Genomic DNA, 23,699 nt, shown 5'->3' on the forward strand with positions numbered 1-23,699 from the left:
CTGGGGCAGCCCCTCGGCACGCGGTGGGGTGGGCCCGGGGGAGATGCAGCCGAGGGGAAGGGCAGGGAAGGGGCCGAGCTATGAGGGCGCAAGGCGGGGGGATGAGCCGCAGCCCGGTGCCCCCTCCCCAGGCCCAGCTCCGGGGCCGCCGGGCCCGGCCTGGCCTGACTGGGTCGATCGCCCGCCCGCTGCCACCTGCACGTGGCGGCCCGCACCCGTGGGCGCCGTAGCTCCGCGCCTCCGCCGGCCACTCAGAGAGCGATATTCAAATCGTTGCTCGGTGGCGGCCAATGAGAGGGGAAGAGGCGGGGCCTCGCTCCCCGCGATTCCCACGGCGAGCTTCATTGAGGGGGGAGCTCGGCGGGCGGCGAGGTGCTGGGAGCCATAGGGATGCTGAGGTACTGCGGGTACTGGGAGGCACTGGGAGCGCTGAGCATGGCGGACTGCGTGCGTGCGTGCGTGCGTGCATGCATGCATGCATGCCAGAGGTCCTGGGAATCACAGCGTTATCCTGGCAGTAGGATGTGGGGAGCAATGATTTGCCCATCAGGCAGTGGGGTGCCATGGGCTCCAGCCACGGGTGGTACTCCATGGGCAGGGGTGGGCAGCAGTGTTGGGGTGTTTTGTGCTGCATCCCTGGCAAGTGAGTGCTTAGGCTCCTGTCTGGGTATTTTGTGTGAACGAGTTAAGAAAACGTGCTCCAATGCGAGGAAGGAGGCTGCAAGGTTGGCACCAGTGCAACTCACGGTATTGCACACGAGTGCACTGACAAACAAAACTTATAGCTTAGTTTTGGCATTAACAGTTGGCCCTGGTTCTTTTGGGGAGCAGCCATAGCCTTGATCAGCTGTTCTGACTCAAGCGTCCATGTTTAGGGAAGCAGTGGCGTGTTCGCATCAGGGTGGCTGGACTCATCCCACACAGATTGCCTGTCCGTCTGCTGGTGCCTCCTCCAGACAAATTCAGTGGAGCCCTCCCAGCACAGATCACATCCTCAAATCCAAGGACTCACTTTCAAACCCTGTGGGACAGAGGAGGTGATGGTGGGCAGGATGCTTGTGAAAAGCCAGGACAGAAGCGTGGAGTCCAGCTGTTGTGCTAGCTGTTTGTTGCCCTTCACAGTTTTGCAATTGACTGTCCTACAGGTCTCAAATTTTAGTGGGGTCAACAAGTTTAGGAAGAGTCTCAGTGGGCCTCCAAATTTCCTAAGCTGCTTAAAGCTATCACTTTATGAGCAACATATTCAAGAAGAAAGGTTTCCTTTTTGTGCCTTCTAAGAGAGCTTGCAGGAAGAAAACTTCCATCAAACAAAATAGCAGGATGTGAGCATCATTCCCTCTGTTCGCAGGGACTCCCAAACTGGGGGGTGTCATCAGTCATTTGAAGGCGCAGTGCAGTGCCCTTTTCTGTGAGGGGTCCCTGCTAGAGCATACACCCTTTTATTATCTGTAATTACATGAATCATACTGGTCACCTTGTGCCTGGATGCCTTTCGATTCCAGTATTGCCAGCTGACAGCAGCAAAGTCCAGTCTGGGAATAACATTCCTGCTTCCATAGGAACCTGAGGCTGGGAGATCCTAAGCTCTGGTCTTCTGCTGCTGCTTCTTCCTCTTTTTCCTCCTGGCTGCCACCTGCCAGCAGCCCAGCAGCCAAAGATCTTTGTGTCCCTGCTATGGACGATGTCTGGTTCAGTAGATGAAGTGCCCTGCATGAACTTTGAAGCCAACGTATTTGCAAAGAGCCTGTGCCAGCACTGTTTCCAAGCCGCAGGGGCTCACCAGCATGCTATCCAGGTGAGCTCCATCCCACCTGGAGGCTATGAATACTTCATTAAGGACCCTTTGTTTATGTTGGGACTCCATCTGCCTTTGTAAAGATGGAAATCCCTAAGACAAAGGCTCACCTGGCCTTCTAGAGGTCTTTGGGGGAAATCTGCATGGGGAGTCTTCCCAGACATGGGAATCCATCATTTAACCATGTCCAGGCCAGAGCCTGGAGCTACCTTAGCAGGGAAGGGCTGGACACTGGGTGTGAGTGGCTTGATAAATGCTGGAAGGGAAAGCAGGGGTGTTGCAAATGCAAAGCTACAAGGAGGGAAGGGGGAACTGTCAGAGCAGGGACCCACCATGGGTTAATCTCGGCTTGATGTCTTGTGGCGTTTACAGTTTACAGGCTGCCTGACCTAAAATATGGTCCTGGTGGATGTCCCTGAGGCCCCCAGCTGTCAGCTTAGGGCCAGGGCTGAGTTCTGTCCCTGGGGCAGCTGCAGCAAGCTGTTCCTGGAGGGGAAGGCAGGAGGGAGATAAATCTCATGGGACTTTGGGATCCAGGTACCTTGATCCAACACATTCTTTCGGCACAGGGCTGGAAGCACAAACCACTTGGCTGCCTCTGACCAGGCAACAGCTGGTTTCATGTTCACTGAGGGTTTCGTGTTGTTCACTGTCCTCCGGGAGTGACTGGCCTGGAATGATGAAATAGTAATGAGCCTCCCTCTCTCTTTCTTGCCCTCTCCCTCTCTCACCCTGTCCCTGGGCCCTCTAAGGTTACCTCAGCCCTTTGCCCATGATCTGCTTAGAGCTATCACCTCTGAGTGAATGCTGGCATGGGTGAGATGTGACGCAGACAGCTGGCTCCTCAGAGCCTCCCCCACTGCTGCTTATAAGCCCTGCAGGTAACAGGGCTGGGGAGGATGCTGAGATGCCTGCAAGCCCTGACAGACAGAGGCAGGGGCTGGGGCTACAGCCTTCTTTACAAAAATCTCCCTCCTTCTTGGCTCCATTGCCTCTCCCTGAGCTCTCTGGGTGGCAAGGGAGAGCAGCTGCCAGCAGCATCAATGCTGACATGGGAAGGCAGCTTCCCTGAGCCCTCATCCACACGTGCTGTCTCCGAGATGCCTGCAGCATTCAGCATCAGATAGGAGCCTGCTGGGCCTCTCTGGCCTCCAGAAGTAGGAGAAAAATCTCACTGGTGGGCTGGGAGAGGCATCAAGAGCCCCAGAGGCCAGGCTGCTCTCAGAGGAGGTAGAAGAAGGCGGTGTTTCCAAAGGGCAGCCTTCCTCCTCATCCTCAACACACTGACAGCACCACTGCACTCCCTTCTTCCTCACAGGACCATGCCACGGAGGTCACAGGGCATGATGCCGGCAGCAGCGCAGACCCAGGCGAGCCCTGGGACGCCCTCCATATTTTAGCCCCACAGTGTGAGGTATACGTGTGCGTGGGCCCAGTGGAGGGACCAGAGCGGTGAGTACTAGCTGGGAGCCATGCTGCTCCAACGAGCCCCCCTCAGTGGGAAGAGTGGAGGAGGGGGAGCGGGAAGCCAAGCAGGGGGAAATCAAATGCCTTCTCCCTGATGCTCTATTCTCTGCTGCCCGGGAAAAAAGGCTGAGCAACCCCCATGCCATGCCCTCTAACTGGGTTTCTCTTGGCTCTTCCAGGAGAGGTCAGGGGGCCACCAAAAGAGTCTCCTTCCTTCTTACTGCTTGTAGAGCAAGGCTGGTGGTCCCAGGATGGGCTCTGCCAGCCTCTGCCCATCCAGTAGAGAGAGAGCCGGTGTGGCTTGGGCTGCTGGTGCTGTCTCTCGCTTCAGAGGTCTGTGGGTTGTGCTGACCACCAGCTGTCCTCTCTCCCTGCCCCACAGCTGGCACGAGAGCAGGGGATATCCCTCGCTCAGCCCCGGAGCTGAGGGTGAGCACAGAGAAACCAGCACCAACCCCAGCGCCTGTGCCGAAGCCAATTCTGCGCTTCCCAGGGTGAGATGGGATCTCGTGATTTGGGTTATTTTGGTCTCCCCAGCCCCCTCGGCCCTTCAGTGCCACTTCTGCTGGCCACATTCAGAAGATCCTGAGTTGCAAGGGAGGGGATCAGCTGAGACCCTTAGTCCCAACAAAGGAGGCTCTTCCCCTAAAGAGCACACGAAATTCGCTTTTGGATTCCCCTATATGGGCTTCCCTATGTTTCTTGCCATGACCACAGATGTTGGGCTGGGGTCATCTTATGCTCATCCGGCTCCTCTCCTCATTTTTTTCACCAGCAGCTTTTGGGCTGAACAGGCTGTAACTTCTGATAAACGCTCTTACCTCCTTCCAGCCCCCAAAAGCTACCGGTCCCCATTGCAGAGATCTGCCCTATCTTGTCTCCCAGGACGGGGAAATGACCCGGTTGTGGGACAACACTTTGGGAACGGGCAAACGAGACATGACGAGCTACACGGGCCGCAAGGAGGAGATGCGGCCACGAGCCCCGCAGGCAGACAGACCCAGGTGGGCTCAGCCCGTTCCCTCTGGATCCTGGGTGAGAACCGAGGCACAGGGCTTTAGGAAAGAAATCTGCCCACTGAAAGCAGGTACTCTTGGTTTGCTCCTGTGTGACATCCTAGTTCTGGTTTGTTTTCCACCCCGGGGATCTCTGAAGTTCACGGCAGATCTCTATTTAGTTCAACACCTCCATGGGCATCATATGAAGGGATGAGGCCCAGAGTCCATGAGATGGCATCCCTGTGTGTGCTGACCATGAACCGTGGGTCTCCCGGGTGTTCTCTGCATGGTTTGGCGTGCCCTTGGCTTGCAGTACTGTGTCCCAGCACTCCCACCCCACCTGGAGGGAATCTGGGTTTTATCTCTGCCCTCCTGGACCGTTTCTAGCTCTCCTGCGAAGACCTGCTTTGCTGTGGACGTGGTGGCATCCCGCGTCGCTCGTGCCTCCCCCAGTAACGGCCTTCTCCCCGTCCCAGAGCACCGCACCACCAGCCAGAAGCCTGAGGAGAGCTGGCTGAAGCACCGCAAAACCAGCCCTCCCAGGGCATCAACCCCACCATGTGCCACCGCTGGCTTCTTGCCAGCCCGCAGCGACCCGTTGGGCGGTGGCAGGCACCTCACCGGCTCATGGGGTCGGGACACCCGCGGGCAGCCTGGCGGCGGGGGCATGGAGGGGCGGCATGGGCTGGAGAGGCAGGAGTACACGGTGCTGGCAGATCTGCCCAAGCTGAAGCTCCTTGGCCAGCGGGATGCTGTCGACCGCTGTGGCTCCCGCACGCTCAGCCCTGGCCGGGTGGAGGTGGAGAGGATATTTGGCTGCGAACGCAGGTGAGAAGCAAGAGGTCTCCATAGTGGCCAGAGGCAGGGAATTGCCTGTGCTATGCTCCCTACGCTGTCGGGGAGCTCAGCTGAGCTGTGCCTCAGGGAGAGAGCAGGGCTAGATGGCAAAGCTCAGCTTTCAGCTGTGCTTAAATTTCCCTTAAAGAAAGGGCTGGGTTTAGGCTCAGCTCCTCCGGCCTGGGGAGCTCCCCCAGTGTGGCACGCAGGCAGCTGAGGCCATTGGAAAAGTGGCGTGGAGCTGCATTGCTGGAGGCGGAGGGAGCAGCCCACCCTCCTTATCCTCACAGCCACCTCCAGGAAGCTGCAGGACATGCTGCAGAGCAGGGCAGGCCACAGAAGAGGGGAAGGAAACAAGTGGTCCCCGCTCCCAGTGTCAGTGGCTCCCCAGGGATCCAGGCTCCACTGTAGGAGTCACTCAGGAAAGGATGGGGGATGCTAAGAATTACCCAGTGCTGGTTGTTGGGTCTTGGCTGGAGAAGCTAGAGTGGCTCCAGCATCAATGACACAGGGCAGGAGGGGATGTAAACGGGGACGAGGGAGTATCCTGGGCAGGTGGCTGGGATGTGAAGGACCAGATGGAGGAAAGCTTAAGGAACGGTGTGAAGAAGACATGAGTGAGGCAGTGGGACATGAAGCGATGGGGACAGGGAGAGGCTGTGGCACACACGGTGTCTGGGGCAGGTGGACATCTGTGGGGTCAGGCTTAAGTGGAGAAGGGGCTCTGCCTCTGAGCTGTGCCTGGTGGCAGCCAGACAAACTGTGTGTGCCCACAGGAAATCAGAGACCCTGGAGGCCTTCCAGGCTCTGGAGGAGGGACGTGTGGACCGGCTCGATGGCAAGACCCCTGTGCCACCCAGCAAAGGCCGCCTAGTTCGGAGGCAGTCTAGCCCCAGCCTGCCCAGGGAGGTGAGGCTTGGCTTGGCTGCATGGTGGGACCCCATGCTGCGTTGCTTTTCCCTGACACGTTTTCCTCTATTTCTGCCACATGCTTCTCTCTTCTGTTGCCCTGCTCCCCCTTCCCTGCTATTGCCAGCCCTCCCTCTGCCATGGACTGTGACTTTGCTCTTAAATGGCAGCACCCCTTTTGCCCTTTGGGTGCAAGACACTTCAGTACAGGCTAGCTCTGTGCATGAGGATGCAATTGCTGTCTGGGGAGCTTTTTAACCAAACTGTCTCCCAGCCCTAATCCTGTCTTCTTCCCTCTCACTGGCAGTTATTTTTTTTAAGAAGACTCTCTGCTTTCCGTCCCCTCTGTCCCTAGGGTCAGCGGCTCTCCTGGCAAGTCGAGCAGCGCAGCAGAGACCTCAAGGAACCTCTGCGTTCCTCCAGCCCATCTCGGCACCCTGAGAAGTCCAGCAGGAACCAGGGTGACCCCCCACGCCCTGCTAGCCCCGGCTGGCTGCTGGAGAGAGGCAGCCGGAGCCCATGCTCCGCAAGTCCGTCCCAGCGGTCAGAGAGGAGGGCAGGGGAGCCTGCGAACCCTCCTTGGCGCTCAGAAAAAAGCTGGAGGAGCCAAGGGGAGCCTAGCCGCTCCCTGAACTCGGAGAGGGGCCGAGCTGCCTGGCAGGCAGGGGGAACAGGGCAAGCCCTAGAGAGAAAGAGCCGAGGGAACTCCCTGCACCCTGTGGGCTTTGGGAAGGGCTCTGGTAACGGTGGAGTGAGCCAGGCAGGGCAACCACCACGGTCCCTCAGTCCTGGGAGGCGCACGGAGAGCACATGGAGAAGCCAAAAGGAAATGTCCCCTCCCACCCCAGTGCAGGGGACAGGGAGGCAACGGGTGAAGTCAGGGGAGCCACTGCACCTCAAGGGGCCTGGGAAGGCATCTGCATGTGGCTGGCAGAGCCTCCGGGAAAAGCTGCCACCCTCCCACGCTGGGAGGAGCACTGGCGGCAACTGGAAAGGCCAAGGCAAGCCCCTGCGCCCCACAAGCCCAACGCGACCGCCGGAGAAGGACTGGAGGGGTCGAGGGGATGCCCACCAAACACAGGCATGGGAGAAGGACTGGAAGCACCAAGAGAAGCCTGTGTGCCATGCAGACTTGATGCGCCAGCTGGGAAGGGACAGGAAAAGCCCCACAAGATGTCTGGACGTAGGACTACGGCCGGATGACAGCTGGAAAAGGCCTGAGAGTCCATCACAGCAGCTGGAGGATGACTGGAAGCACACCCAAGACACAAACAACCCAGAGAAGCCATTGGAAAGCAGCTGGAGGAACAAGAGGCTTCTCGTTTACCATGTGAGTAGGGCAGGAGCCAGAGGTGATGGGGGGACGCCATCAGGCATAAGCTGGCAAGCACAGAGTGGGTGCATTCCCTGGGTTGCAATTCTGCACTGCCCTGGCTCCCCTGGGTCCTCTGCCTGTCCAGGGAAGCCACGCTGCCTGCCTGGCACTGGGAGAAGGGAAGATGCTTCCCCCCTGGCCTGCACTGGGAGGCAGATGCTTGGATCTGGGAAACTAAGGTGAGGACCCATGGCTTCAGCTCCTGCTTTCTCCCCATGCAGCCCCAGTTGGGTGGAGCCGCCTTCCCACTGCAAAGCAGCGCTGGCTCCTCGAGAAGCCCACAGCCACGTTCGAATGCCAGTGAGAAGTGCAACAAGGTAGGTGCCAGGCTTGGGGAATGGTGAGGAAGGACAGCTGCCTGCTCTGCTCTGTGGGCAGGCAGCACCTGGCCCTCCACCGCTCAGTGAGGTGCTGCCTTCCCGTGACCTCCTGGGCACCACGCTCACGAACATTCCCCTTCCCTTTGTCCTTTGTCCTTTTCTCAGTTAGGGAAATGGAGGAACGGAGCCTTTTTTTAAAGCCAGAAAGAGGCAAGCAGTAGACCTGGGACTAAAATCTCAGCATAGCTGCTTTCCTTCCCTTTATTATTGTCTGTGCTGTGATAGCACCAAAGGTTTTATGGGGATGAAGCAGGCTTTAGTGGCATGAAAGAAGATACAGGTGTATTGTGTTGGCATTCCTGGGGTACCAAAAATGCCACGAGAGTGGCCTTGGAGGGCTGCAGAAAGTGTTCTGGGAGCCCATGGAACTGCCAGCTGCGCCTAAGTCCCCCCCCCATGTGGGTCAGTCACCTTGGCCAGGTTATCCCCTGCTAGGGCCTGGCTTTTTGCTTTATGCAAGGACAAACTGCAGCAGGGCAGGAGGCTCCCAAAGGCCTCTGAAACTCGCTTCCCTGATCCAGGCTGGAGAGGAGCCCAAAGCCCTGAGCTCCCCCTGCACGACTGGGTCTGGGTCACCGCACCTATTCCAGGTTTCCTCAGCCCTGAGCTCTGGGCCAGGCACCTTCACTTTGCCTTGCGGCAACAAGTGTTGCCTCTGTAATTGCACGGTGGAGCAGAGCCTGGCATTTCGTGATCCTCGGCCTCCTGCCCCCATTCCTTCGGGACCTTCTTTAGCCATTCCCCTTCCCGATGCCAGCTGGCTTTCTGGGACCTGCTTCCACTTCTGCCGAGATTGCAGCTTTAGGGGTTCTTTTTGGTGGGGGCGGCGTATAAAACCGAGCAGCTTCAGGGGTGAAGGCGAGGACCCCGCTGTGTGCACACGACGGGGCTGCTGAAAATCCCTGCCTAAAAACCCCCACAGATCCCGCCTGGATAAGGGCTGGGCTCCCGGCCTCCCCTCCTGGGGCAGCAGCGGTTTCGGGCCGTACCTCCCCGGGCTTCACCCTTGCCCGGGCCAGCCCCGGGATCGTCCCGTCCCGTCCCGTCCCTTCCCGGCAGCCCGGTGGCTCCATTGGCTGCGGGCGGCCGGGGCGGTGGCGGCTGGCTGCCATTGGCCTGCCCGGGCCCTCCCAGGAAGTTTAGGGGAAGGAAAAAAAAGTTTTTGGGTTGGGTTTTTTTTTTCCTCCTTGTCTTTCTTTCTTTTTTTTTTTTTTTAAATTAAAAAAAAAAAAAAAGGAGGGGGGGGGAAGGCGAGCGGGCAGCGCGGGGCGGGCGGCGGAGCGGGCATGGTGGGGCCGCGGGTGCCGCCCGGCCGCTGAAGCTGCCCCGCCGCCCTGGCTGCCAGCGTCCGGCCCCACCGCGACCCCGGCCCCGGCCCCGCCGCCGGCCGCGGCGCCCCCGCCATGACGGTGAGTCGGGACCGGCCCGCGAGGTTCGGGGTTTGGGGGGGTCGGGGGGGTCCTCCCCCTCGGCTGGGCCCTGGGGGCGCGCAGCGGGACCCCGCGGGGCAGCCGGCGGTTGGGAAGGAGCGAGCGGAGGGCCCCCAGCTGTCAGCCGCCGCCTCCCCGGGTCCCTCCGCTCCCTGCTGGCCCGGGCACCGCTGCTCGCTGGGCGGGCTCTGGCCCTGCCCGGTGCTCGGGGCTGTGGCCGAGGCTCGGTGCCGCCTTGCCTCCCTTCCCCGTCGCCGCCGGGGCCCCCGTGGCCGCTGGGCAGCGCGGCTCCGCTAGCGGCAGCGCACCCCGCCTGCACGGACCTGGGTGCCGCGGGCGGGCGGGCTGAGGCCTGCCGAGCTCAGCGCACCGGTGACTGCGGCCGGTGCGAAACCCGCACCCCCTCCGGCATGGCGAGCTGCTGCTCCCCGAGGGAGCCAGATGCGGTTTGGGGGCTGGGAGCATCCCCCACCCGGGGCGAGCCTTCCTCGGAGCAGACCTCTGCCGGCCCTGCCAGGAAGGCTGCTGGGGACAGCGGGGTGGTGGAGGTGACAGGCCAGGCTGCTTTGGCAACACCTATAGATTCGGGAGCTGCGTGTGCACCCTATCCTGGGAGCGGTTTGTACTTCCACCAAACCGAGCTGGAGCGGTTTTGCTTTGTGTTTTGGCCTGGGGCATGCGCCTTGCAGAGCGGAGCGGGTTCCCTTTTTGGAGGAGAGGAGACGTTGTGCTTTCCGGGAGGCCGGGAGCCCCTCGCACCGTCTCTGGGAGGTGAGATGAAGCGGTGCTCTGGGACCTGCTGCTCTGAGGAGCTTTTGGGAGCAAGACGAGCGGGATGCACAGCGATGGCAGAGGCTGGTGATGGAAGGAGCGCGTCTGATCATCCTGTCCCTCCTCTCAGACACTGCGCTTTCTCAGCCTGCTGCTGCCTCTTCCCCCTCCACTTCTCCATCCTGGCGCCTCTGTACCACCCAGGAACCATTCTTTTGCTCTCACCCACTCCCCTTTCCTTCTTTGGTGTTTACATTCTTCGGATACTTGCAGGCTGTTATCACCTCCCCTGTAGCCCTTCTTCAGCCAGAGCAGGCAGCCACCTCTCTTTAACCTGCTGTTGTAAGCCAGTCCTTCCAGTGTCACCGCTGTCCCCAGCTGCTTGGGACCCCTTCTGGTGCCTCTACCTGGCCAGCTGCAAGGCCAAACGTATAGCTGGTGGGTATGGATACAACTAGGCAGAGTTGCTGCTGCCACCCCCCGAGCCGAAGCCTCGCTGTCTGCAGCCCCGAGTTGCACTGCAGGACTGTGCATTTTGCTGGGGGTGCATCCTGCCACATTCTTGTGTCTCTGGCACCCGGATCTCTCCCAGCAGTTTGGCTTTCCTGGCCATTTCCTCCTCCTGCCACTGGGCCACTTCCTCTGGATGGGGGGTTCAGTGTGAACCCTGCTCTCTTCTTTCCCAGTATCCCAAACTCTTTATGCCAGATGAGGAAGGTGGATTTGGTTGTGGGGAGGTGGAGAAAAGCATCAGTTGATGCCTCATCCTATGGTTCTGGCCTTGCCATGACAAAAATAGTTCAAAGCCAATACCAGAGCTGCGGCTCCATGCCTTGGGGGTGGCAGCGAAAATGGAGCCACCAGGGAAAACAGGAGTCCTGTGCAATTTGCCCAGTTGGAAGAAGCCCTCCGGGGGGAGGGGGGGTTCTGGCCCCAGCACTGCATCAGGGGCAGCAGTTCTGGCAGGACTTTGTGCCAGTTTTCCCGGCAGCATACATCCCATTAATGTTCGTTGTTTTGGCACCTAATGCTTTGGGATTGTAAATCCTCAATAAGATGAGACCCAGCTGAGCTGTGCAACAGCCCCAACCGGGAGTCCTTTCACTCTGTCTCTCCCTATATTGTTTTTTCACCTCCACGTAGCCTGCCCTCTCTTCTGCTGAGCCGAGTGCACGTGTGGCCTGGGAGGGGGGGAGGTTGCACTTTGATGTTTTGCCTCCTTTCCTTCCCTCCCACTGCTCCCAGTTCGGAGCCGGAGCTGAAGTCACCGGATTAGAAGGGATAACGGGAAAAAGGGTGGAGCTGCTGCCACAGGGAAGGAATTAATTTTCGGGGCACAATTTCAGGGCAGCAGCAGGGCTGGCGGGACATCCGGCTTCATACGGATGGGGATGCATGTGTCCCCCTCATCTCCCAGCTGCTGGCAGCGCATATCACCTCGGTGGGAGGTGAGGCATGGGAGCCCTCTGTGTCCTTTCGCTTTGGTTTTCCTCCCTTCTCAGGCAGCTTGGGGCCACCATCGGATACTTCTGGCAGAGCCTGAGTCTGTAGCAGCTGGTGACCCTCCCCTTGGCGAGCCTCCGTGTGCCTGCTCGAACCAGTAGCCAGAGTGCTGGGGTGGGCCGGCGTACTCGCCCCTTGCCACCCCATAACCTTGGGTGTAACCCAAGAGTGGCAGCTCAGGAGATGAAAACAGGGGAAGGCTCAGCCCAGCTGGGCAGCCGGGAGTTGGGCTTGCGGGGCAGCCACGGCTGGCCACCAGGCTTGTTCTGGGGGTGTGGAGTGGCTGTGCCAAGCCACCCCTTCTTGCCAGCTTGGTCTTGGGTCGCAGTTGTGGCGTGTAGGGACCACTGGTGGCTTCCACAGGGCTGGCAGTTTTGGTGCAGAGTGCTGGGAGGTCCAGCTCTGGCACCGTCACCTCTCTGGCACTGTCCGCACTTGGCTCTGCTGCGGAAGGGACAGATCAGCAAACTCTGGCTTCCCGGGGAGAAGAGGTATTGGGCTGAATTATTTGGTGGCGTAACTTCTCTGGAGCCAGCAGGGTTAGGAAAGAGGGACTGGCTCCAGCCTGTTTAGCTGAGGGCAAAACGAGGAAGAGTGGTTCCCCTGAGTCAGCTTTCTGGCACTCCACCTTGGGAAGGAGATAAACTGGTTGGGATGCCGCACCAGTGGCATGAGGTTAGGAGGAGGGGGAGCAGGGGGAAACTTCTTTCTAGCACAGGGTGATTTGGGTGAGATTCTGTTCATCCTTACGTTTGGTAGCGGTGGCCAAGCCTGGGCTGAGGGCAGGCTCTGCAGCAGGAGGAAGCAGAAAGCTGGGTAAGAGGAGCCCCCAGCACCTTGGAAAGGATTGAGTCTTTGCGAGTGTCAAGTCTCTGAGAGGATCAAGCACTGGTTGTGACTCTGATTTCATCTCTACCCTGGAGCACATTGTTTAAAGGCAATGTGTTTTCACAGCTGTTGAATTGCCTCCTGTACATTTGCGGTGAGGGCGGTTTTGTAGAGAACTACTCACTTCTTCAATAAAAGATTGGTGGTGAAGTTACCAGAGGGACAGTAGCCCTGGGGCATGGATGGCCATGGTTTGGACAAGGTGTGTTTGATTCTTTGTGACTTTGCCTCCATCTCTGAGGCAAGCCCCATCAGTGGCAGTGAAACGCTCCCTTCTGCCTGCTCTCCTTGTCCCTGCTTCCCCCCCCTGAATAAATACCTCTGAGGCACCTTGTGGAAAGCTCCCTGCTGCATATTTTCCTTTCATTTTTTTTAAAACCTCTTTCCTTATCTCCTGCTTCCTCTTACAGGAACGACTGCCTGCTGCTGAGAGCTAAATCCAGTTCTGCTTCACCACCGGGTCCTACACCCCCATGAATTTCCTAAAAGCAATGCCAGGCCATTCCCACTGTTATTCTGCCACTGGAGACTCGCCTTCCACCCCCTGGCATGAAAAGACCTTTTGTGTGTCGCTCCAAGACAGTAACCCTCTGTTTTTTCCTCTCCTCTCCAGCCGGATCTCCTCAATTTCAAGAAGGGATGGATGTCCATCTTGGATGAGCCGGGAGAGGTAAGCTCAAGGTGGAGGTCTGCCTCTTCCCCCAGCCCCTGCTGCTAGAGATCCCCTGGTGAGCAGCCAGTTTCCTTCCCCCTCGCTTGCTGAGGTCACTCCGGCTGGGAAAGGCAGCAGGAAGCCTTTGGTGGAGGTGCCTTGCTCTGTGTGCAGGCATGGAGGTTCACCCAGCGCCCCTCTTCCAGCCGAGGGGTGTGAGGGGGAGCTGGAAGGGATGTGGAGGAGGGGCAAGAGAAGGCCAAGAGGTCACAGTGCAGAGCGTCCCTCCCTGTTCCTACGTTTCCCCCGGTAACTGCCTATCCATTTCCCTCCTGTCTTTTCCCTTCCCTCCCCCTGCCCGATCCGCCTGCAGTGGAAGAAACATTGGTTCGTGCTGACTGACTCAAGCCTGAGGTATTACCGGGACTCGAACGCAGAGGAGGTAAGTATGGCCAGCTTTTCTCCAGCCTTCTCTTGCTTCCTGGCCAGCACGGAGAGGAGTGCAGCCCCGGCGTAACCAGCATGCTCCGGGGAGAAGCAGCAGCATCATGTCCTCCTGAAGGGCACTAGAGGTGGCAAGCTGCTCTTCCCAAAGGGGTGACGAAGGGGATGGGTATCTGAAGGTGGGGTGGTGAAGCCTGGTGGGCTGTCAGTGCTGGGAGGTGAGGAGAAGGGCTGGTCCTGTGGCTGGACATCTCTGATGCTCTCCATCGACACTACTGGCTGCCCTTGGGTTAAAAGAGGCCACGCTGTGCTGGGGAGCTGAGACCGGCTCCTGGAGAGCTGTGGGATGAAGGCGGAGGCTGCCTGTGCTTTGTTTATGGTGCTGACAGGTGATGGGAGCTTTTTCAAAGCTGGGTTTGCACTGATGTCCTAATGGGTGGCTGTGCTTTCAGGCTGATGACCTTGATGGAGAAATTGACCTCCGCTTCTGCACAGACGTGACAGAGTTTGCGGTGCAGCGCAACTATGGCTTCCAGATACATGTGAGTGTCTGGCACTGTGTGGACATGGAGCAGTGGCACCAAGGGACACTGGGTGGCAATGCTTGTTCCCTCCCCATGCTGAGATGCCGAGAGGCAACCCATGCAAACCTTTGGCAAGGCTAGTTGGTGATGCGTGGGTGGCAGTGCTCAGGGACATGAGTGCTGCCCACCTGGAAAGGATGGAGGAGGAGGAGGGAGGCTTTGCAGGGCTGACCAGAGGCTGTGCTGGAGGGGGCCCAGGAGCCAAGCTAAATGCCAGGAGTGTTTACTTGACGAGTTGTCCAAGGCACCTTCTCTAGAGCTGCGGGGAGGGAGTGGTGAGCACTGCAGATCTCAGTGTAGCCTGGCTGACTGTGCTGTAAGTAACAGCCTGTACCCTGGATCTGGCCCCAGCACAAACTTGGCTACTTGCTGTAGCAGCAGGAGGTGACTGCTAAGGCAGCACAAAACCCGGCATCTCTGGGTATGCAGAGCTGGGCATTTCACGGTCTGGGTTCCCCTGTGGCCTGCTGCTGTAGGGAACCTCACCCCAGCGCTGGTGCCCAGCTCCCGGCACCTGAATGGCTGGATTGCACTGCCTCACGTTGGGCCAGGTGTGTCAGCAAAGTTTCTTTGGTCTTTGCCTGGAGATGGTCTCATGGAGGATGTGTAATGGGCTTCCCCACAAAAAGCATGTCCCTGCTCCCACCCCTTCACCTGCCCCTAAGAGTCTTTGACACAGCAGGTGGCCTCTTTAACACTGTCAACCACCTGTGCAAGCAGGTGCCTGGGGGTCTTGGGGAGCGAGCGGGAGCTGCTTGTACCTCCACTGGGTGCTGACGGGGCTTCTGTTGCCTCCCCATTGCAGACAAAGGATGCCGTGTTCACCCTCTCAGCAATGACCTCGGGCATCCGGCGCAACTGGATCGAGGCCCTGAGGAAGAACGTGCGGCCGGTCAGTGCTCCGGATGTCACCAAGTAAGAGCTGCCCCACGCTGCTTCACTTCTTCCTCCTCTTTCTGCCCCTCTCCCCTGACAGGCAGGGACTGGAAAGGCCCCTCTGGAAATCCGGCTGCTCCTAGATCATCCCTGCCTTCCGCTCCTCCTGAACATGGCCTGGATACACCAGCCAGTGGCAGGGGTTGAGAGCCTGGTGGCTCCCATTGTTGCACCCACTTTTTGCCTTGCCACATCAGTTTAGCCCGGTTTCTCCACCAGCATGGCTAGAGCTGGGGTGGAACCCATTTCCTCAAGGGGTGGGATGCTACAGGCCTAGCTCCACGCTCAGTGGGATTTTGTAAGGCTGGGCTGAGTGAGGACTGAGCCTTGGGCAGTTGATGGTGCCTCCGCTGGCATCCTTTCCCACACCATGCCTCTCCTTCACCAGCTGTCGCTCTGGTTTCAGGCTGGCTGACTGCGACAAGGAGAACTCCTTCCATAACTGTGTCCCCCAGAAGGGCTCACTCCGGTTGGAGGAGCAGCAGCGGCCAGGCTTGGGCTCTGAGGGAAACTTGAAGGGTGGACACTGGAAGGCAGATGGACACCGCCATGCCTTTGACTACGTGGAGCTGTCTCCCCTGCCGCAGGACCCCGGGAATCAGGCGTCCCTGCAGAAAATGAGAGGGAGCTTGAGGATCTCTGATCGAGCTCCCAAGCATGAGGAGCTGGAGCGGGATCTGGCTGTCCGTTCGGAGGAGAGGCGGAAATGGTTTGAGACCCCTGACAGCAGGGTCCCAAACAGCGATGGCCCAGTGGGAGACTCTTCCTGCAAGGTGGGGGAGCAGGACCTCCCCACTCCCCCACTTTCGGAGGACCAGCGGATTCAGCTGAATGAGGAGATAGAGAAGAAGTGGCTGGAACTGGAACGCCTGCCCTTGAAGGACTCACGGCGGGTGCCCTTGACAGCACTGCTGAACCAGAGCAAGGGAGGCCACAAAGAGACCAATGAGATGCTGAAAAAGGAGGTAAGAGCATCCCTTCTCTCTCAGACCAGGATTCTGGTGGCCCCTTAGTGTGGTGCTTGGCAGTAGGAGGCTCTGCAGAAGAGCAGGGCAGAGGTGCAGAGAGGTGTTCGTTCTTTCTGGCTGTTTGCCACCCCTCAAGTGCATGGGAGCTTTTGCAGCCAGGTAGTACAAGGCCAAAGATCTGCTCTCACACACTTGGAGAGGTTGCCCAGGCCATGTTTTGATCCAGGATAAGTTAGTTGGTGGCACTGCTTACATGGAGTTGGTGTTTCCCAGGAGTACATCCACAGCCTCTCTTCTCTGGCTGTTCACAAATCTGCAGGTGCTTCACCCACCAGCTTTTGAAAGGACCTGTGCGCTTGTCTGTTGTCCCAGCTACATGTGTAGTGGTGGTTTCCTCCAGCACAGATCCACACCTGGAGGCTGGGATGTCTCCTCCTCTCCTTGCTAACACTTACCAGGCTGGGGGGTGGCTCTGCCAATTTGATCCCTTTGCAGGCTGCCGTTCCTGTCGGAAGCTGATGCCTCCATTGGCCATGAACACTAAGCCCAGTGTTCAAATGCAGCGCGCTGGTCAGGCCACAGCACTTTTCTGCCCCTGACTATCTCTCTCCCCTCCCTGGTGCAGGTCCAGTCACTGCGGGCACAGCTGGAGTCCTGCCGGGCCCGAAATGAGAGCCTTCGGGAGGCGGTGAAATCCCAGGGAGATGGCCATGTGCCCCGGGGGTACATTTCACAGGTGAGCAGGGTGCTGGACACAGGACTCTGGGGTCTCTTCCAGTCCAAAGCTGGGAAATGCTGGGACCCAGCTCATTGCTGAGCAGGTATCGCTAATCATTGGGTTGCCATGGTGACCCAAACTGTGCCCACTTGTAATCAATGTTAATTACATAAAGGCTGGTGTGTGTTGCCTAGCCTTAAAGGGGACAGCATAAATGGGGAGGAGGAGGAGGAGCATTAGGGGAAGCGTGCAGGATCTGTGCCCTAGCTTGGAGGTGGGTCAGCAGCCTTCTGCTGAGCCACCTGTCCAGCGGTTTGCAGCTCGCCACATGTGGTTCTTGCTAACATGAGCTCCCAAATCCCTTGTTAAAAGCAGTCCGTCAGGCCCTGGGGATCTCCTGTTCCTGCCAGAGCCGCCTGAGCCCTGAAGGTCACTTTGACAGTGCAGCCGGTTTGTTTGCTGGGGTGGCACGTGGGAAAGCCCGCAAAGCGGAGTTTGCTCATGCTTCAGCCTCTGGCTTCTCTTTGTTTATTTATTTTCCCCCCTACATGGACTTGTCCAAAGCAAGTGGGGTCACATCCCACAGGGATTTCCTGAGAGTAGGCTGCCATTCCACCAATCTGTGGGGATTTCAGGATGTGTCCTACGTGTCAAAAGAAATTGGGGGAAAGGAAATGGGGTCTGGTGAAGCCTGTTGCAGCAGGCTGGCTGTACCTAACCCAGATAAAGAAACCCACAAGTCCTGAGGTGCCCAGCCCAGCCACTTACCAGTCGCTCTGTCTTCTTGATTTAATATTTACAGCTCACAGGCCTCTTTAGGGTCAAAAAACCCAAAAGGAGTGAGGAGGAATGGCAACTTACCTTCCTAATAACTTGTCTCAAAAGGCCAGCATTTCACATCTGAGGCCAAACTTGGCCTTTCCCCAAGGGCTCATTTTCCCTCAGTCTGCTGAGGTCCACAGCCATTCCGTGGGCCGATCACCAAATTGATCCGTTGCTTTTTCCTTTGGTTCATCTGTGAAACTTCACACCTTCCCTCATCTCAGTAGGGAGGAGTAGCCAGAAAGGACTTGCATTTCTACAATGTGTTGCAGCACCCTTTATATCAGCCTTCACCTTAGTACTGGGGGAAGGAACGGGACAGCAAGGGGCTGTTGGGGGATGGATGCGATGTGGCACTCTGGTGATGTCTTAGAGGCCCTGACTTTTAAAATAATACTGTGGCATGGTTTGGGGGTGAACAAAACCTTCCTGAGGGGCTTGGGGTGGTGCTTCAAGTATCTGGAGGGAGAGCAGAGGTGTAGCTCCAAAGTAGGAACCGCTTTGTTTGGCGGTAACCCCAATTCACCACAGTGCTCAGCATTGAAAGAACAATCCCCTTGATCTCAGAGCCATCAGAAAGGAGGGCAAGCTGTGTGAGGAGGATCCCTAACCATTAGGCTTTGTGGAGGGCTCTTTGGCAGCCTCTGTTGGGCCACAGGGCAGTTCAAGGTGTCAGTTTTCAGGAGAAGAGGCTCAGTTTTCATTGATTCTGAGGGATGCTACTTCATTTAAAAGGCAGATACTGAGATGCAGTTCCCTCTGTTGATCTCCTTCAGCCAGGCAGTGCAGCCTGGTGGAGGGTCTGGACTGAGTTGTCAGGTGTGTCATTCCCAGCTCTTGGCCCAAGACAGACATTCCTGTCTTGCTGCTTCAGTTTTGAGAAGAGCAAGAGGAATGTTTCATCCTTCACAAAGCACAAAGGTTGCAAGATGTGCAGCCCTATCAAATAGTTGTGTTCACTGATAAAAGTTCCACCTCACTTCCAGAAAGAAATGACCCTCATGGCAAATGGTCTCACTTCTCTCAAAATGGCCCTGGACTCGAATGAGGTTTGCAAAGGCAGACATCAGCTCAGCCCGGTACCTGTCCTGGCCCAAGCCTTTGCTCTTGCCTCCTGGTCCCTCACCCCTCCTTTCTTTGGCACGGCAGGAGGCCTGTGAGCGCAGCCTGGCTGAGATGGAGTCGTCCCACCAGCAAGTGATGGAGGAGCTCCAGAGGCACCACCAGCGGGAGCTGGAGCGGCTGCGGCATGAGAAGGAGCGGCTCCTGGCAGAGGAGGCGGCAGCAACGGCAGCAGGTAGGAGTGAACACCAAGCCATGCCCCCACTTAGGAGGGTCCCTCCTGCCTCTCCCAAATGTCTCTTGCCAGAAACCAGTCATCCCAGTCACCTGGAGCCACACTGCTAACCCTACTGGTGTGAGGCTGATGCTCCTTGGAGCACGAGTTTGGTACTCCTCAGACCTGTGCTGTGGAGGCTGTTTGGGGCTGGGGGTTTGGGGTGGTAAAGATGCGGTGGGAAATGGGTTATTTCCTCTGTGGATGGGTAGGAGGGGGGTCAGCACCTTCTAGGTGGACGGGGCTGGCAGAGGTGGCAGAGAGCTCCCACACTGCCCCGTATTGGTCTAGTTGGCAGCATTTGGTGCATTGGGATGATCCTGGGGCATGGAGAAGGTGGGGTATGCCCTGAGGGCAGGAGGGGGAATCTGCAAAGAGGTCTGGGAGCCCGCAGCAGCAAGAACTCAACCAGTTCCCTGGTGTGGTTTCCCCATATGTGCCGGAACTTGCGCAGCCTGATCCCCCATCTCCCATTGCCCCTTCTGCAGCCATCGAGGCATTGAAGAAAGCCCACCGGGAGGAAATGAATAAGGAGCTGGGCAGGACACGAAGCTTCCAGCAATGCAGCTCGATCTCAGATGCCCTCCAGAAACAGCACCAGTAAGAAACCACCTGTCCCTCTCCCATTGCCTGATGTTGCCGCCATGTGCCAGTGTCACTGCACCCTGGTTGCAGCCATAGCCCCCAGCTCTCCCTCCTGTCACTTCCCCAGCTCCCTCTGTGGGCTTGGTGGGTGCCCGGCAGTGACTGCCAGGGCTGCTGGAGCTGTAGGGCAGGGAGGTTTATCCCCTGCTTGGCTATTGTAGCACCTCTGTTTTCCCTGCAGCTCCTCCATTTTTCCTATAGCTTCTTCCCTCTGTTTTCTTTATGGAAAGCTCCTCCATTTTTCCTTCATGGCTTGAAGCTCCTAGAAGCACCATGCTCACGTGCAGGAGGGTGGGAAATAAAGCCTTGGTCCACAGGGAACGTTGTTTTGTGCCAATGACTGATGGGGGCAGAGGCTGCCCATGGCAGGGGGGGAAGGTGATGTCAGTGGCCAGGGGCCAGCAAAAGTTGCAGGGCAGCAATGAGCCAGCACCTCTTTGGCAGGTTGGACGTGGAGTCCCTGAAGCGGGAGCTGCAGGTGCTTTCTGAACAGTATTCCCAAAAGTGCCTGGAAATCGGGGAGCTCACCCAGAAGGCAGAGGAGCGGGAGCAGACACTGCAGTGCTGTCAGCAGGAAGGGAAGGAGCTCCTCCGGAAAAACCAGGCAAGAGAAGGGCTTTCCCTGCCAGCAGAGACCGCCGAGCATGTTCCTCCCTTGCACAGCCCAGCCCTTGTGTTAAAACTCCCCTACTTGTTCCCATTTCTTCCCTTCTGAGACTTCATCATCATCAGGAAAAAAAAAAAAAAAAAGTTAGAGGCTGTGGATGGGCTTGTCTTAACTATCATGTTAAATATGGTGAACGTACTTTGCTGTTGTAGGTGCTGTAACCTATGGGCAGAGGGTTACAAGAAGGTCTCTCGAAGCTGGAGTAGGGCTGGCTTGAAGATGGAGAGGTCAGGACAGCAGAGAGGCCTGTGCCATGGCGAATCTGATGTCTTTTGGTTTTGCCTGCAGGAGCTGCAGACCCGTCTCTCGGATGAGATTGGGAAGTTGCGAAGCTTTATTTCATCGCGGGGCTCTGGGGACCGCTCTTCGCACAACAATGAGCGGAGCTCCTGTGAGCTGGAGGTACGGAGTCCCCCCCTGTGCTGCCCCCCTGCCTCTATCCCCACCCTGTGCTGGGGGTCTCCTCACAGTGGTTTTGGCTGGGAGCGGGTGGGAGTGGGGTGCCGGATGGAGCAGTGGGCTGGTGCAGGAAGCAGGTACGCAAGCTTCCCCTTCGCTGCTCTCCTGGGCTGCTCACGCTGTTTCCTGCCCCAGCCCTCCTGGCCCTTCCTTCCTTTTCCATTGCCACGCTTGCGCCAGGACCTGCTGGCCTTTCTGAGGCTCCTGAGTCATCTCTGATTCCTCTCCCTACTCCTGGCCCAGGTGCTGCTGCGGGTGAAGGAGAACGAGCTCCAGTACCTAAAGAAAGAGGTGCAGTGCCTCCGGGAGGAGCTGCAGATGGTGCAAAAGGTTGGTGTTTTCTGGGAGCCATTGGGAAATTAAGCAGGAGAGGGGAGGGAGGGGAGCACCAGGGCTGCATGTCAGCAGGATTCAGCTGGGTTTGATGGGATTCTTGGGCCAAACTCTCTTGTGAGTTGTGCTCCTTGTCCTGGCGTGCTCCTGAGTGCATAAGCAGCCACATGCTCTGAGCAGCACAGGCTGGTGTAGACTTCCCTTGTACAAGGGAAATGTCATGGAGACTGCTGCTGGTTTCCCCAGATGTATGTACACGTAAGTGTGGACAAGCCAGGAGCCCTTCTTTCCCAGTTGGGAAGCCTGGATGAAGTCTGCCCAGTGCTCTGCTTGCCCAGCCACCTTCTCTTCCTCCAGTTGTCATCTCGCTGGGTAGATGAGTTTCTTTGGGCACAGCTGCTGGGTGTGCTGCTCCCTCCACTGGCAGCAGCTCCTTCAGAGGGATTTTCAAAGACCCCTGCCAAAGGGGAACCTGAAAGAAGCTTTGCGATTCAGTGATGCTCCAGGAGTTTATAATTTTCTCACTTAAGATTTTTTGCTGTATGAGTGACTGGGCTGGGACTGGCTTTTTCCGTGGCCTTTATCTTTAGTAGGGCTTATTTTTCCCACATGACTGGCCCAAATGCACACAAGCCATAGTAAATCCCACATCTCCTCAATCTGATATTATAGATCGCCACTACTGTGGGACCAGTGACCCTGCCTTCCTTCCCTGCCTGGGGTTTGGGAAATGCTACCTCCATGGTCTTTTTCTGAATGGTTTCTGTGTGGCCTGGATTGGGATGGGCTTCAAACATGGGATTCACTTTCACCTCCTCACCTGCTGGCCTTTCTGCTGCTGGGCTTGCCTTGTCACCCCCTTCCCTATTATTGGCCCTAAAACCTCTTGACCCCTTTCCCTTCTCTGGCAGGATAAGAGATTTGCGTCAGGGAAATACCAAGATGTCTATGCAGAGCTGAATCACATCAAGGTGCGCTCGGAGCGAGAGATCGAGCAGCTGAAGGAACACCTGCGCCTGGCTATGGCGGCTCTGCAGGAGAAGGAGTCACTGTGCAACAGCGCTGGCGAGTAACGGTGAGCACCAGTGATGCTGTGATGTCCCCTGCAGGTGCAAGTGGCTGAGACTGGCTGCCCCGCATTGACAAGGAGATGGAAGCTGCCAGTTCCTCCTGCTGCAGAGTGTTAAAACTTTAGGCTTAAACTCTTCCTTCTCTGCTTCTTGCATTCTCTCATCCTGCACCCCTGGCCCTCCTTTTGTGCCTGACATTCTCGCAAGGTGCTCAGCCCCCTTCCTGCCATGCTGCTCTTGACGCTGCTCTTGATGCTCCTGCAGCTAGCACCAAGCACTGCTCAACCAGGCTGGAGGTAGGAGCCAGCCACATGCTGGCCTTCGCCCTGTGGCTTGGGTGACAGCGTGGGGGCAGTTATGTGCTACCTACATAGGTAATGTTTCTGCTGCATTCACCTTTGAAGCAGTTTCTCTATCGCAGCATGGAAATTAGGTCTGCAACAAAGCAGCCCTGACTAGACCCAGCCCTCCTCCCACTCGCATCTGTGGGCATGCCTGCTGCATCTGGGGAGGGAAGCAGGGTGACAGGAATGAGGTTGTCCTGTTGTCCAGAGCAGTTCTGCTTCTTGCCTGGATGCAGTGGCCATCAGGATTGGGGTCACCCTGCTCCACTAGCATTTGCTGGTGGGCACCAAGATGCATGGGTCTGTAGCAGGGCTCCAGATGGCCATCTCCTGGGGGAGGAGAAGATATGGTATTTCTGAGCTCAGTGGAGTCTTTCTAAACCAGGTCTGGTTTTCTCTTTTCTCTCTCTCCAGGTCTTCTCTTCATTTGTTTATCTGTTCTTGTTTTGTATTTGCTCCATTCCTCACTTGCAGGGAAGGTGGGGGGTGTGTGTGTGTTGAATCCCATCTGTTATCACCTTGATGAGGAATCCCACACACACCCCAACCTCCTCAGTCCCCTCCCAAAGCTTTTTTGATGAACCCCTTTTGCCTGCGTACCTGAGCACATTGTTTGGACTGGCTCCTTACATGCACCTTCTTCAGGATTTTATATGTGAAAATTATATTTTATAGAGGAATTTTTCTGCCTCCCTGGGAAGAAGGGGAAGAGAAGGGGGAAAACTTTTGCTGCATCACCAGAATTTTTACCCTAACAAAGAGAATCTGGTTCCCCAACCCCCTCCCAGCCCCATTGCTCCTGGCCGCACAGCCACCTTCAGCACATATTCTGTCTGTTCCAAATGTCTCTGTGGACCATCCTGGGATGTATGGTGAGGATCATGACCCCTCCACCTATGCACTCCGTGCCAACCCCAGCGACCTGCAAAGAAGACATGCAAGCCATAGGAGGGAGCTGCTGGGGCAGTCTGCCATGGATATGCTTGCCTGGGACTTTTGAAATAGGAGTCCTTGGCAAGAGTCCGCATGATCGAGCTCTCTCTGTGACTGTCCTTTGGCTCCTTTGAGAACCCAAGCTGGCAGAAGCCCAGAGCCAGGGGGCTTTTCCTTTCCAGGGAAGAGGAGCTGTGACGCTGCTACTGCACCTGCTGGAGCCAACCCCCTCCAAGGTGGCAGCTGCTGCTGCTCTGCTACACCCTTCAACTTTTAACTTAATAAAATCTTCCCTTTTCGCTGAGAAAAATGTGTTCCTTGAGGGGGAGGCTTGCCACATGGCCCTAACCCAGTGTGGCAGTGGGGTGTCATTTTTCCAGGTTCCTGTGCGACTTGGGGTATCCTGACCTGTTGCTTGCCTCCCTCTAGATTTGG

The 23,699-nt window shown here is 57.3% G+C and overlaps 1 protein-coding gene across 2 annotated transcripts; it reads left to right on the forward strand.

Moving 5' to 3' along the window:
• Positions 1-1,578: 1,578 nt before the first annotated feature.
• On the forward strand, positions 1,579-23,574 carry TRIOBP (TRIO and F-actin binding protein). 2 transcript variants are annotated; one of them, XM_055712024.1, is made up of 19 exons: positions 1,579-1,795; positions 3,114-3,247; positions 4,648-5,088; positions 5,874-6,006; positions 6,362-7,336; positions 7,603-7,698; positions 12,967-13,023; positions 13,379-13,447; positions 13,902-13,991; positions 14,839-14,948; positions 15,376-15,934; positions 16,563-16,673; positions 18,627-18,774; positions 19,302-19,413; positions 19,903-20,062; positions 20,414-20,527; positions 20,828-20,914; positions 21,829-21,992; positions 22,746-23,574. In XM_055712024.1, exons 1-18 carry the CDS (start codon positions 1,682-1,684, stop codon positions 21,988-21,990), a joined length of 3,672 nt encoding a protein of 1,223 aa, XP_055567999.1. In that variant the 5' UTR covers positions 1,579-1,681; the 3' UTR covers positions 21,991-21,992; positions 22,746-23,574. The 2 variants fall into 2 exon arrangements, with proteins under 2 accessions (XP_055567999.1, XP_055568000.1); XM_055712025.1 differs by lacking the exons at positions 1,579-1,795; positions 3,114-3,247; positions 4,648-5,088; ... (1 more) ...; positions 6,362-7,336; positions 7,603-7,698 and adding an exon at positions 8,989-9,170.
• Positions 23,575-23,699: the final 125 nt, after the last annotated feature.

Source organism: Falco cherrug, chromosome 5, assembly GCF_023634085.1.
Source record: "Falco cherrug isolate bFalChe1 chromosome 5, bFalChe1.pri, whole genome shotgun sequence".
NCBI classification, from domain to species: domain Eukaryota; kingdom Metazoa; phylum Chordata; class Aves; order Falconiformes; family Falconidae; genus Falco; species Falco cherrug.